This window comes from Eschscholzia californica, unplaced genomic scaffold (genome assembly GCF_041429995.1).
Source record: "Eschscholzia californica isolate CP2 unplaced genomic scaffold, dmEscCali1.0.p SCAF_3, whole genome shotgun sequence".
In the NCBI taxonomy this organism is placed as follows: domain Eukaryota; kingdom Viridiplantae; phylum Streptophyta; class Magnoliopsida; order Ranunculales; family Papaveraceae; genus Eschscholzia; species Eschscholzia californica.
Genome location: NW_028238420.1, coordinates 58,906,810 through 58,919,063, shown reverse-complemented (window position 1 = coordinate 58,919,063; position 12,254 = coordinate 58,906,810). Strand labels below are relative to the sequence as shown.

Here is a 12,254-nt window from a genome sequence, read left to right as displayed (position 1 = left end):
TCACTTTGCATTTTGTCAAGAATCTTGTCAAAGATGATCACTTCATCAGATATAATATTTCCATATGGTTGTAAACCACTTGGCGGGTACAATGATATAACAAAAATGGAGAAGACGATATTTTCCGTGGGTAATTTTTTCTCATAATTTTATTTATTGTTTACTTTAAGTTAAAATTCATTGCTAATAATCAAGATGGAACAAATTATATTTTTTTTATAAGGCTATTGTAAGTTTGGTGTCATGGTATGTATCCATGAAATGAGTTGGATTGGTATTATTCTAGATACGACAAAATAATTCTATTAAATCACAATGGTTAAATTCTATCGGCTCCTTGTGTGTTGGAAATATTCATTGTTGATATTGATATACAGCTTTTCCGTTCAACCAAAAAAGAAATATATAAACTTGCAGGACATGATTAGTACTAGAAAAAAATACCGATCAATTGAGCCTTGATGTTGGGCAGTTGGTATGGTCTTCGACAGTTCAGCCTTTTGTTTTCTCTCCCTCGAAGTACTTCAAAACTCCATAAACAACTGTTCCAGCCACGAAAAAGAAGACAGTTGGAGTGAAGACTGGGTACAAGTACTTAACCAAGAATTTATCCCACTCCTCCGGCAAGAATCCTGCAACATTACACATTATCATATGAAAATTTTATTATTTGAACATGATCAATGGCAGGATAATAGGATTTAACAATCAAAAGGTCTTCCGGAAGACAAAGAAGACCTTTTCCCACTGTCCTCAAGTTCATTTCGTAAAATATACATGCGTATCTGTGTATATAACTTAGGTTATCATATAACACATTATCTATGCCTTCCGGGTGGGCTTAGTGTCTAGATTGGTCAAGTTCAGAAGCCTAGGTTATAATATATCAAGTAGGTGCATGTATGTCCATGCCTATTTTTGTAGGAAATCAACCAATTTTGATTCATAATCCATGAGTAATCTCAATGTTAAATCTAAACCTTCTTGGTGTCAAATACAACAAACAATTTATGTATATTATATAACACTTAATTCATTTAACTACGAAAGTATAAAAAGAGATAACAATGGCGCATTGAAGGTGAATGTTTTGAGTTCCTCTAAGCAACTTCATGCTTCTTACATTACGGCATCACGCCATCACTCAACAGTCAACAACGAAGATGGTACAAAAGATATCATCTTGATTCTTGCATGCTTCTTTCGCAACAAATCGAATCTTAGATTCTTCTTCATATTTGATAATTATATAAAGACAGACTCTTGGTCGTAGACCATGCTAATCGAATGGTAATCCTTTGTGCCCTTTGATTGCAGATAGCAACTTACTATATAATCTTATCTATACGATACATAACACCACAGTTAAAGCGACACTACGTTTACATCTTCTCATGCATAGCCCCGTTAGACCCAACTCCTAAAGAAGGAAATCTCGTCTATTTCTAAAGTTTCCACAATGGCTGTCTGCATTTTTATAGGGCCTTAAGAACTTGAACCCCCAAATGAGAAAGATACTCAATTTGATTTCCAACTTCCCTTGAACCATCTGAGATGTCTTCAAGGAAGTTCCATGACAATATGCTGACTTATGAACATGTTATATATGTGAGAATAGTCCCACATGGGAGAAGTGTGATCTAATAACCAAAATGTAATTGGTTTTGAGTTGGATAACCACAAACTTAACAATATATAGCACTTTGTAATGCTAAGTTTGATAATAAGTAATGGTTAGGATTCCCTTTTCTCAATTTATGGATACCTTCAAATTACACCATAAAACCACAAAGTCTAGCCAAGTGAAATGATCAAGTTTTCTCTTCCTTCATCTGTCTTTAATACTCTAAACTAATGAGTATGTGTTAATACTCTAAACTAATATGTGTTAATGCTCTAAAATAATCTGTCTACTCACAATAAAAAAAAAAATTCAGATTAACATTCTGAACCTCATTGATGATTTCTCACTCAAATAATAATAACTTGGCAAAATTGAAGAAAAGGGATTTCAAGAAATTACCTGATGCAGAGAGAGCAAGACCCTCAATAATAATGACAGCCCCAAGTCCAAACCAGGTGAGAAGAAAAGCACTTTCAACACTCCCCTGTTCTTGTGTTTGGGTTTCTTTCTTATTTGAACTGAGACTAGGTTTCTGTAGAGGTGATCTACGAATTACTGATGCCCTTTCTCTACCTTTCTGTTTCTTCTTTTTATCTTTTGTTTCAACTGAAGATGATGATGAAGAAGAAGAAGAAGATGGACCAAACCCAACACCTGTTTTGTTGGTGGTGTTCTGAGGTGGTGTTAGAACTGTAGAAGTATCTCCATTTGTGGGTTTTGGGTCTTGTGATGAAGAATCAATTGCTCTTAAAGTGAATCTTGATTTTGTGGGGAAGATGAAGGTAGAAGTTGGTAGAAGATGATAAGAGGGTAATGATCGTTTCAGATGAAAAGAAGATTGGAAAGATAGAGCCATTTTTATCAGTTTAACAAGTGATTGGTTGGCACTGCCAGTGTCTCCTCTCTCTCTCTATTAGACTTCGGGTTGGGAGTGGTTTAAGTTGGGTCGGTTCTAGCGGATTTGGTCCATACAATTGGACCTAGTCCATAAAAGTGAGCCTATCAGCCTATGAGTGTAACAAGGCGCATGCAATTGGATCTGAGCCATAAAAGTGAGCCTATCAGTGTAACAAGGCCCGTGTAATTGGATCTGGGTCCATAAGATTTTTTTTTTTTTTGCATTAGGGTCCATAAGATTAGGTTTGCTTTATATCTCCGATTGGACGAAGTGGAGGACATGGTCCGTAAAAGTGAATTTGTCACTGTTGCATTTTTTTTTTGAGAAATCGACTACGACATACGTTAGTCGTTCCAAGGGCAACAACCATGAATTCTACCTGCCGTGGGAATCGAACCTAGGACCTCAAGGGTTTTGGAGTTTATGTCAACACTTTGAACCACTTGGACAACCAAGTGTAGACCTGTTGTATTGTCTTTCAATCTTAGCTTCCAAACCAAGAAATACAAGAAGTGTTGAGAAACATTAAAGGTACCAAAAAGATACATAGGGATGATCAATATCCAACTAATATCTACATTTTCATTCTAACAAAGTTTTAACTATCTTTCAACAAAAAAACAAAGTTTTAACTACCAAACCATTTTTATTCTAATGACTTCAAAATGATATCACTTATTGTAAGAAATCGAATAAGAACTAATCTTCTTCCATATAGAGAGTCGGTAAGGAAACCCTTGGAGTAGCAAGGGCTAAAAGAGGTGTTGCCTTCTTCAAAACAATTCCAAACTTCTCCTTAAGATTGAGCTTTTCCCCTTCGGGTACTTGCCACTCAAACAAATGCAACAATGTTGCTAATTCATACATTACCATCCTCTCTGCCATTGCAATTCCTGCACATATTCTCCGACCGGACCCAAATGGGAAATAGTTGAAGTCGTTCCCACTAAAATCCCCACGGCCATCTAAAAATCTTTCTGGGTCGAACTCTAATGGCTCGACCCATATAGAAGGATCCCTATGAATAGCCCACATGTTAACAAAAACCCTAGCACCTTTAGGGACCATATAACCACCTATGGCACAAGATATACTAGGACAGTGAGGAACCATGAGTGGGAGGGCCGGGTGCAAACGTAACACCTCTTTCATCACAGCCATCAAGTAAGGAAGGTGAGGGATGTGAGATTCTTGTACATTTTTATCTTTACCAACAACTCTGTCTAATTCTTCTTGGGCTTTTTGCATTGTTTCTGGCTTGTTCATCATATGTGCAATGGCCCATTCAATTGTATTCGACGTTGTTTCGGTGCCACCGACCACCATGTTCTGTCAAGCACAATTAAAATCACTAATTAGTTGAATCATTCATAGATTGACAGTAGACTCTTTAGGTGAAATTTTTCAGAAGTTACGTAGGCGCCTCCCGTAAGAGTTTAAGGTGCCTCCTTCCTTTACAAAATCTCCCTCAAATTTGCCTTGATAGAGACGCCTTTAACACCTATAGAGGCGTCTTTTAGAACTTCCCCATTTGTGTTCCCACATACATAGGCAAGACCTTTACTTGAGTGTACGATATGGGACTAAACCTACTTCAATGCAACTACATTTGTACATGTTCACTATATTCGAAATTTTACACTAAGACTTACAATGAGCAAGGCCTTGAGGTGTTCCATGGTGAAAGGCATCTTGAGATCTCCTCCTTTCTCCTTCAACTTCAACAAAAACTCTAGAAAATCCTTACTATTAGTACTACTACTATTGTTCTCATTCTCATTCTTAATCACTTCCATCGTCAATCTTTTCTCAATAATTAACTCAAAATTTTTATCAAACTTCAAAAACAATCTTTTCATCTTCTTTTCAATCCCTTGTAAATCAAACCAACCCAAACCCGGAAAAAAGTCTGAAACATTAGGTGTAGCTAAGAGTATAGTAATTTCCGAAATAATTTGTCGAAAATCTCCACCTAGAGTAATAGCTCTATCATTACCTTTCATATTTCCACCCCACATCATACTTGTAATAACATTAAGTATCGTTAAGAACATATGCTCACCAACATCAATAGGTAAACCATTTTTACTATATATTTCTCTAACTGTTTTTTTAACTTCTCTTTGACGCAGCGAATAAAATGAATCTAGAGTACTTTTACTAAGCATTTCGCTTACACAAATTCGCCTCAACATTCGCCATAACGGACCGTGTGGGGCCGAAACAATGTCTGCACCCCCATAAGTAGCAAGCTGTCCTGCAATAGGAACATCCCTATTGGCAAAGATTGTATCATAGTCTTTGAGTACTTCTTTAGCTAAACTCGGTGAACTAATAACCACACCCCATTTAGTACCAAGTTTAAGCTTAAAAATCGGTCCGTAAATTTGTGATAACTCGGCAAAGTAAGTATGAAGTTCTTGTTGAAGAAATGGAAGGTTTCCGAGTATCGGAACACCTTGTGGACCGGGTGGTAGAGGGACATTCAATTGGTTCTTGTTCTTTAATGAATTTCTATAGACAATGAACCACAAAAACCATAAGAATAGAATGAATGAGGACAGGATAAGTGAAAGAATTTTGTGGGTTTGGTCCATTGATGACCATATTTCATGAAGAGGTAAGGTTTTATGTAAACAGACAGATAAGAATGACATTTTGGAAACCATGAGATAGAAAGAAAGAAATAAAGATTGCAGTTTCATGTTTCATCTGAATGTCTAATTGTCTATATATATATATATATATGTTTGACAAATAGGGTGGTTAGTTGAAGGAAACTTTGAGATTTTAAAACATAAAAGTTGATATTTATCTCTTGTCCTTTTTTTTGTTGAAAAGAGATATTTTTTGGTCGGCATACCCAAACTTACCATCATCCTAATTAACAACATTTGAATTAGTTGATCAATGGATTCCTCTAATAAGCGGGCGATGAGAGGATAAGTTTGTTCGAACAAGGTGAGAAAACAGATAATATTACATGTAACAATATAAGTTTATAAGTCTGTCTCTTTAAGACGATTCGTGGCTCTACCGTTTTAGAGTCTTGGTGAAAGACCTCGGTGGCGAAGTTATTATCTAATGCTATAATTACACAAATGAAATGAAATGAAATTTTACCGTCAGTAGTCTAAGAATTGGGCAAATTGATTTAATTACTGCTTCTATTATACATGAAAGATATAATGGAATGTCAACTTAAAAGAATAGCATAAAGGGCGGCAGATCCAAATAAGCAACTAATAGATAATGGGGAATGGGGATCTTATAAGATGACTATAAGATAGCATCTTTTTATGATTTTTATCCTCATCTATTGAAAATATTTTCTCCTCAAAAGTTGAGTGCTTTCTATCGAAAAGCAGATGACATCTTTGACGTCTGCTTTTAGGTTCTGATTCTACAATTATTACGATAGCGTCCACATATGTGGTATAAAACATGTCACGATTGCACTCGTTTGACCACCTCTTTATTTTATTTCTTATCTTGTCATTTCTAAACTATGATTTAAGTGTCATATTTCGGCAGAGACAAAGTAGAAATGGACACTTATGCTATCCCTATAGTAGTAGTTGAAGTTAGATTTTGCTTTTAAGAAATAAGAAATAATGTAATGTTAGTAAAGTACTAAAGTAATGAGTTATAAGTCAAAAGGTTAAAAAAAAATTAGTCGGTGACGTGATTTACTAGTATTGAGATATGGTGGAGGTGATGGTTGTGCTTATGGTATAGTGGTGGTGCCTGAGAGTCGAGTTACAGTGGTGGTAGAGATGGAGGAGTAGTGCTGGTGGTGTGGAAGTTGGAGGTATGGTTTGTAATGCTTTTGACGGATCTGCCTCTCTTAGTATATGTAAATAAAATGTTCTTTTTATATCTAAACCGTATCATAGTATACAAATTACATAATAGAAATTAATACATATCATACATGTATCATTAGGAGAAGCACTTAAGCATAGAGTGTCGGATCGGATAATCTTGGTGTTGGAACTGCAAGAAGGGGAGTTGCTTTCTTTAAGACAATCCCAAACTTCTCTTTCAAATCGAGGCTTGCTCCATTGGGTAATTTCCAATCGAACAAATGCAACAATGTAGCTAATTCATACATTACCATCCTCTCTGCCATGGATATTCCTGCACATATTCTTCTGCCCGAGCCGAATGGGAAATAATTGAAGTCATTGCCACTAAAATCCCCTTGACTTTTTGAGAATCTATCAGGGTTGAAGTTCAATGGGTTGGCCCAAATCGAAGGATCTCTATGAATTGCCCATACATTAACAAAAATCCGAGCTCCTTTAGGGACTAAGTAACCACCTATTGTGCAAGACTCACTTGGACAATGAGGAACCAGGAGAGGAAGTGCAGGATGCAAACGCAGCACCTCTTTCATCACACTTTGTAAGTAGTGAAGCTGAGGTAGGTGGGATTCTTCGACACTGTTTTCTTTTCCTACAACTCTATCAACTTCTTCTTGGGCTTTTCTCATTGTCTCTGGTTTGTTCATCAACTCTGCTATGGCCCATTCAACTGTATTTGACGTCGTGTCAGTTCCACCAACTACCATGTCCTGTTCATTAGATAAAAGTTATTCTAATAAACTCTCTTTTAATTTACCGAATAGTTTGAGAATGAAATTAGGGCCCAAATTCTGAGCCCTTTAAGGTCAACAAAAGCCCACTGAGCACTCGACTCAAAAGCTAGCTCAAGAACTAAGACGATTGCCCGAAGTTTTTATTCTAAATTTTTATACCATTATAACCCTATTTGGTATTATTCCTCGACAACTCCCGTCACATAAATAACAGTATTTTGTCTAGACCCATATGAGATATTTCTCAACTCCAAAGCTAGCTCAAGAATTAAGAAGCGCGAAGCTCTTGATAAATACGAATAAGCATTAAGTAATTTTTGAAGTACATTATGAAAGAAAGAAAGAACAGTACTTACCATGAGCAAGGCCTTGAGGTGTTCCATGGTGAAAGGTGTCTTAGAATCTCCTCCTTTTTCTTGAAGCTGCAACATAATCTGTAAAAAATCTTTGATACCTTCACCACTACCATCACTCTCTTGATTTTTCTTCATGTTCAACCTTTGGTCTATAATAGTGTTGAAGATTCGATCAAACCGTAGAAATAGTTTAGTCATATTCTTTTGAATATTTTGTAGATCAAATGGAGCTAAGATTGGAAAAAAGTCTGAAACATTTGGTGCACCCAAAAGTTGAGTCATCTCAGAAACAACTTGCCTAAACTCTGAACCAAGACTAGTCATTTGATCACCCTTCAAAGTACCACCCCACATCATACTTGTTATAACATTAAGTACTGTTAAGAACATTTCCTCACCAACATCTATTGGAGATTCAATCTTGCTGTATACATTTCTCACCATTCTTCTTACCTTTTCACAAAATTACAACAATTAAAAACAATGGTAACTTATTGGAAGATATATATAGGCACACAACTTCTTACGGCACCCACGCACCATCATACTTGACTTGGTCCATCAACTTGGACTAAGTCAATTGTAACCCAACCCAAGCTTTTGGGACGTCGTAAGCGGAGGTAAATATTAGGGCCCTATATAATGCGTGTTAGGAACAAATAAATAAATAAAATAATTAATAGTGCTTAAGGGAGGATTTGAATCCTAAAACTGTCATTTAATAACCTAAATATGAGGATCAAATATGTTACTTGGTCTCGAGCGAGGGCCAAACAAGAATTAGCCCTAAAAAGATAGTACCTCTCTGTGGCGGAGTGAATAAACAGCGTCCAAAGAATTTCTACTTAACATCTCACGTACACATAGTTTCCTTAACATCCTCCATTCAGCTCCATATGGTAACCAAGAAATATCAACGCCGCCATACGTGGCTATCCTACCGGCCATCGGGACGTCGCGATTGGCAAAAGTGGTGTCATAATCTTTTAACACTTGTTTAACCAAGCTAGGTGAACTCACAACTATTCCAACCTTATTGCCCAGTTGAAGCTTTAAAATGGGTCCAAATTTCTGACTCAAGTCAGAGAAATATACATGAAGTTGTGGATCAAGAAATGGAAGGTTACCCACTAGAGGAAGACCTCGTGGACCAGGTGGTAACCTTTGATTTGATGATTTGAGGAAGTTGAACCATCCATAATACAAGAAAAGAGTGAAACATATTAGGGTTATTAGAGTCAAAATGGTGGGTTGTTGTTGTTTTAGGTTTTCAGACCACCATGAGTAGAAGAGATCAGACATTTCAATTCTGAGGTGTGGATAGAAGAGATGAATGAAGTGATTATGGCAATTTTAGTGTGTATATATAGGGATAACTCTTGGTGGAGCCTCATTTGTTAGTTTTATATGGATGTTATTGATACACAATTGATGGGGGCAACCTAACTCCTAGGGCATCCCAAATTGATTGATTGAAACCTTTTGTGGTTTTATGTTTGATGGTTCAGATTTCATTTATCCCTTATCATGAAATTTATGTACCAAATTTATTTGGAAGGTAAGGACTAAGGAAAATTGCTTATGCAAAAAATTATTAAGTTCATTTGGGAAGGGATGATTCTCCTTGTGATACGAAAGTTTTGGCGAAGGTATCACTCTTGTTAAGTTTGTGGCCATCAAAACCAATCAGAGAGAACGAAAGAAAGGAGTTGAAGTTGCTTCTGTTCACCAGAGATATAGAGAGAAAGAAGAGAGAGGGAAGAAAGAAGGGAAAAAAGATTAAATTAAATTTGAAGGCTGAAATTTGGCGGGCAAACGATCTTTATTATAGAAGATGATGAGGCGGCGATAGAGATGAAGTGGAGGAGAGAAGTGATGAAATGGAAGAGAAACAGATAAATGAGGTAGTCAATTTTTTTGATTGGTGGTAACCAAATCGAACCGCCAAACAGTTATTGGAGCTCAAACAGCGAGTTGGTCACAAGTTTGAGACGAAAACAGAATTAACCGGAAACATTATACTGATAGTAAAAGATAAAGTTTTCTATTTTCTGAAAAGAATAAAAAATATTACTCTTAATTATTTAACAATACCTCAGTGTGGCGGAGGGAATAAACAGCATCCAAGGAATTGCTACTTAGCATCTCACGGACACACAGTTTCCTTAACATCCTCCATTCAGCTCCATATGGTGACCAAACAATATCAGCGCCACCGTACGTGGCGGTCCTGCCGGCCGCCGGAACATCACGATTGGCAAAAGTGGTGTCATAATCTTTCAACACTTGTTTAACCAAGCTAGGTGAACTCACTACGATTCCAACCTTACTGCCGAGTTGAAGTCTAAAAATAGGACCAAATTTCTGACTCAAATCAGTGAAATATGTATGAAGTTCAAGATCAAGAAATGGAAGATTACCCACCAAAGGAAGACCACGTGGACCAGGTGGTAACCTTGGATTTGATGATTTGAAGAAGATGAACCATTCATAATACAAGAAGAGAGAGAAAAATACTAAGCTTATGATTGTGAAAGTGGTGGGTTGTTGGTGGTTCAGAAGAGTTTCAGACCACCACCATGAGAAGAGGAAATCAGAGATTTTCATTTTTGGGGAAGGGAGATAGATGGAACTAATGAAGTGTAAATGGCAATTTTGAGGTAAATAGAGAGATAAGTTGATTCACTGGATCAGACACGCCAAAAATTTTCTGCCGCCCTACCACTAAAAGTTTTAATTGGTCAAGTGGTCTAAGGATCTTTATTAGGTATAGTGCTCATCCGAAAGGTACTGTTATAGTGATCATCCAAATTCATGACATATATATGATTTTTTTATTTTTTTTAACATGGTCGTCTTTAAGAGTCATTTCGTTCAAAGTGATATAGATACAACTTAAATTGATACATGAATTGAATAAGTCCGATTAATACAATCATCAAAGACATTGTGAACCGAAAAACTATATAGAGATCCTTGAAGTCATTCTAGAGCATGGGAGACAACATAATTGAAAAGGTAGACCTCCTCCACCACCACTTCCACCACTACAATCTCTTCACCATTTCTTTCACAATCAAACATCTTCTTCACCATTAACCATCCTCTTCATTTCCTACTTTATCAACCACTACCATCTTCACCTCCTTCATTCATCTCATTTCCTCTCCTTTTTTTTGTTTTCTACTATAACCTAGGTTGACGACGAAGGAATTTTCATCACAATACTTAGGGTTTGAAAACCCAAGTCTTGGTAGCCACATAGTAAGGTTTTAAAACCCTAAGTTTGTGACTTCTCATAGTTTATCATTTAAGATTATCCTTCGAATTTCATGGGCCCATTTTGTATAAGGTGACTTCTCACATTTTACTATGTACAAGCATAATTGATCCAAGCTCGGCATAAATGGAAGTTTGGATCTAAGTTTTTCTTTTATATTCCAAACTCAATCTCATCCATTTCTAAGCAAGGTTCAAACCATATATTTTCGATCCAAACTAGGAGGATGGGCATACCTGGCTCAATTGAAATGCCTGGCAAGATTATATGCTTATACCTGCTGTCTTCCTCAGGGTTCCAATGTAAATGGATGTAAGACTACAACAGATTAGCTTCGTGCACAATGGGGAATATATAGCAACATGAACAACAGTTGGATCAGATGATGATATTGCATTCTAGTATAGCAATTTAAAAGGTCCAACAAATTCGACTGACCTAACATGAAATAACGTAACAATTCGAGCAAGTTCGGGTTGATCTAACAAAACACAAGCTAACCATCCCAGCAAGATCAGTTGATCTAACATGACTTAAGTGTTCCATTCAGCAAGAAATTCTCAAAACTGGATTTTGTGAAGTTGTCGCTCCTATGGTCGTTAGGGCAAAAAGCAGGAGAACAAGAATCTAAAATTAGTAGGTCGGAATGGAGAAGAAGGGGGCATACCCATTACATAGTTATATATTATGTTGAAACACCAAAATTTACCATGCCCACTTAATTCGTGCTAAACTGCTAAATATATCAGAGAAGTGAATAGACGAAAAATATAGTAGAGCCTTTTAAAGCACTAAAGCAGTTAAAGCCATCCGGGTGTTTCTATTATGAGCCCAACAAGCAGCACGAATTATCTATAAACGCTGAAAGGATATGCACAAAATATCCGTAGCTATACCAAGTAGGGTATAAGAGCTGAAATTCATTACGAAAGTTAAGAATAAGATGGAAGAAGAAAACATACCTGTTAATTAGATTAAGGATAGAAATACACTTAATGCCAAAAGGTCAGGAAACCTGAATGTGCTGCTACAGTAGAAACAGTGCTAAATTTAAAATGAGTTACATAAACAAAAAACTACCACTAATATGAATAAGCACGAAAATGAAATATTACCATATTGAGAACAAACCCAAGAAACTAGCTACAAATGAAATTATGCAGTAACTCAGTAAGAACAACTGAAGATATAGGTAGAGGTTGTATACTCAGTTTCCTATTCATGCACCTCTGAGCCTCAAGTTTGTATTACCTTTCTTGATGTTTGACCTTGATATCAGGATGAAATTTGACTTCCAGAAACTGAAACATTGACCACAATGAATATTGAAGAAACACAAAGTTAATTAAGTTAACAAGGAAGACAAATTAAATAACTAAAAAAGAAATTAACAGGAAGAAAGACAGTACCAGAAGGATTTACGACTGCTCGGAATTCGGATGAAGGATTCATGATGATTGGGAAACGCGAATCCTTTGGGAATTGAAATACGAGGA

At 36.5% G+C, this 12,254-nt stretch overlaps 3 protein-coding genes across 5 annotated transcripts; all 3 read right to left on the bottom strand.

Moving 5' to 3' along the window:
- Positions 1 to 287: 287 nt before the first annotated feature.
- Positions 288 to 2,606, bottom strand: LPA2 (low psii accumulation2). The gene is made up of 2 exons (XM_086665348.1): positions 2,024 to 2,606; positions 288 to 632 (listed from the first exon to the last, which is right to left on the bottom strand). Exons 1-2 carry the CDS (start codon positions 2,478 to 2,480, stop codon positions 493 to 495), a joined length of 597 nt encoding a protein of 198 aa, XP_086521474.1. The 5' UTR covers positions 2,481 to 2,606; the 3' UTR covers positions 288 to 492.
- Positions 2,607 to 3,028: 422 nt separating this feature from the next.
- Positions 3,029 to 5,230, bottom strand: LOC147552523 (flavonoid 3'-monooxygenase CYP75B137-like). Of its 2 annotated transcripts, XM_086669526.1 has the most exons (3): positions 5,055 to 5,183; positions 4,175 to 5,023; positions 3,146 to 3,851 (listed from the first exon to the last, which is right to left on the bottom strand). In XM_086669526.1, exons 1-3 carry the CDS (start codon positions 5,127 to 5,129, stop codon positions 3,222 to 3,224), a joined length of 1,554 nt encoding a protein of 517 aa, XP_086525652.1. In that variant the 5' UTR covers positions 5,130 to 5,183; the 3' UTR covers positions 3,146 to 3,221. The 2 variants fall into 2 exon arrangements, with proteins under 2 accessions (XP_086525651.1, XP_086525652.1); XM_086669525.1 differs by having other exon boundaries at positions 3,029 to 3,851; positions 4,175 to 5,230.
- Positions 5,231 to 6,377: 1,147 nt separating this feature from the next.
- LOC147552522 (geraniol 8-hydroxylase-like) lies at positions 6,378 to 11,293 on the bottom strand. 2 transcript variants are annotated; one of them, XM_086665344.1, is made up of 3 exons: positions 9,573 to 11,293; positions 7,479 to 7,931; positions 6,378 to 7,098 (listed from the first exon to the last, which is right to left on the bottom strand). In XM_086665344.1, the coding sequence occupies exons 1-3, from the start codon at positions 10,083 to 10,085 to the stop codon at positions 6,478 to 6,480; spliced, it is 1,587 nt and encodes a 528-aa protein (XP_086521470.1). In that variant the 5' UTR covers positions 10,086 to 11,293; the 3' UTR covers positions 6,378 to 6,477. The 2 variants fall into 2 exon arrangements, with proteins under 2 accessions (XP_086521470.1, XP_086521471.1); XM_086665345.1 differs by having other exon boundaries at positions 8,280 to 10,204.
- Between the last annotated feature and the right edge of the window lie 961 nt (positions 11,294 to 12,254).

What these genes read in the sequence shown, in the direction of transcription:
- LOC147552522 (XM_086665344.1), bottom strand. Translation starts at nt 10,085, where the DNA reads ATGAAAATCTCTGATTTCCTCTTCTCATGGTGGTGGTCTGAAACTCTT. An exon ending in ATTCCCTCCGCCACACTGAG is followed by an intron (nt 7,932 to 9,572) that starts GTATTGTTAAAT and finishes TTTTGTGAAAAG; the next exon opens with GTAAGAAGAATGGTGAGAAA. An exon ending in ACCTCAAGGCCTTGCTCATG is followed by an intron (nt 7,099 to 7,478) that starts GTAAGTACTGTT and finishes TCTAATGAACAG; the next exon opens with GACATGGTAGTTGGTGGAAC.
- LPA2 (XM_086665348.1), bottom strand. Translation starts at nt 2,480, where the DNA reads ATGGCTCTATCTTTCCAATCTTCTTTTCATCTGAAACGATCATTACCC. An exon ending in TCTTGCTCTCTCTGCATCAG is followed by an intron (nt 633 to 2,023) that starts GTAATTTCTTGA and finishes GTAATGTTGCAG; the next exon opens with GATTCTTGCCGGAGGAGTGG.
- LOC147552523 (XM_086669525.1), bottom strand. Translation starts at nt 5,227, where the DNA reads ATGAAACTGCAATCTTTATTTCTTTCTTTCTATCTCATGGTTTCCAAA. An exon ending in ACCTCAAGGCCTTGCTCATT is followed by an intron (nt 3,852 to 4,174) that starts GTAAGTCTTAGT and finishes TGTGCTTGACAG; the next exon opens with AACATGGTGGTCGGTGGCAC.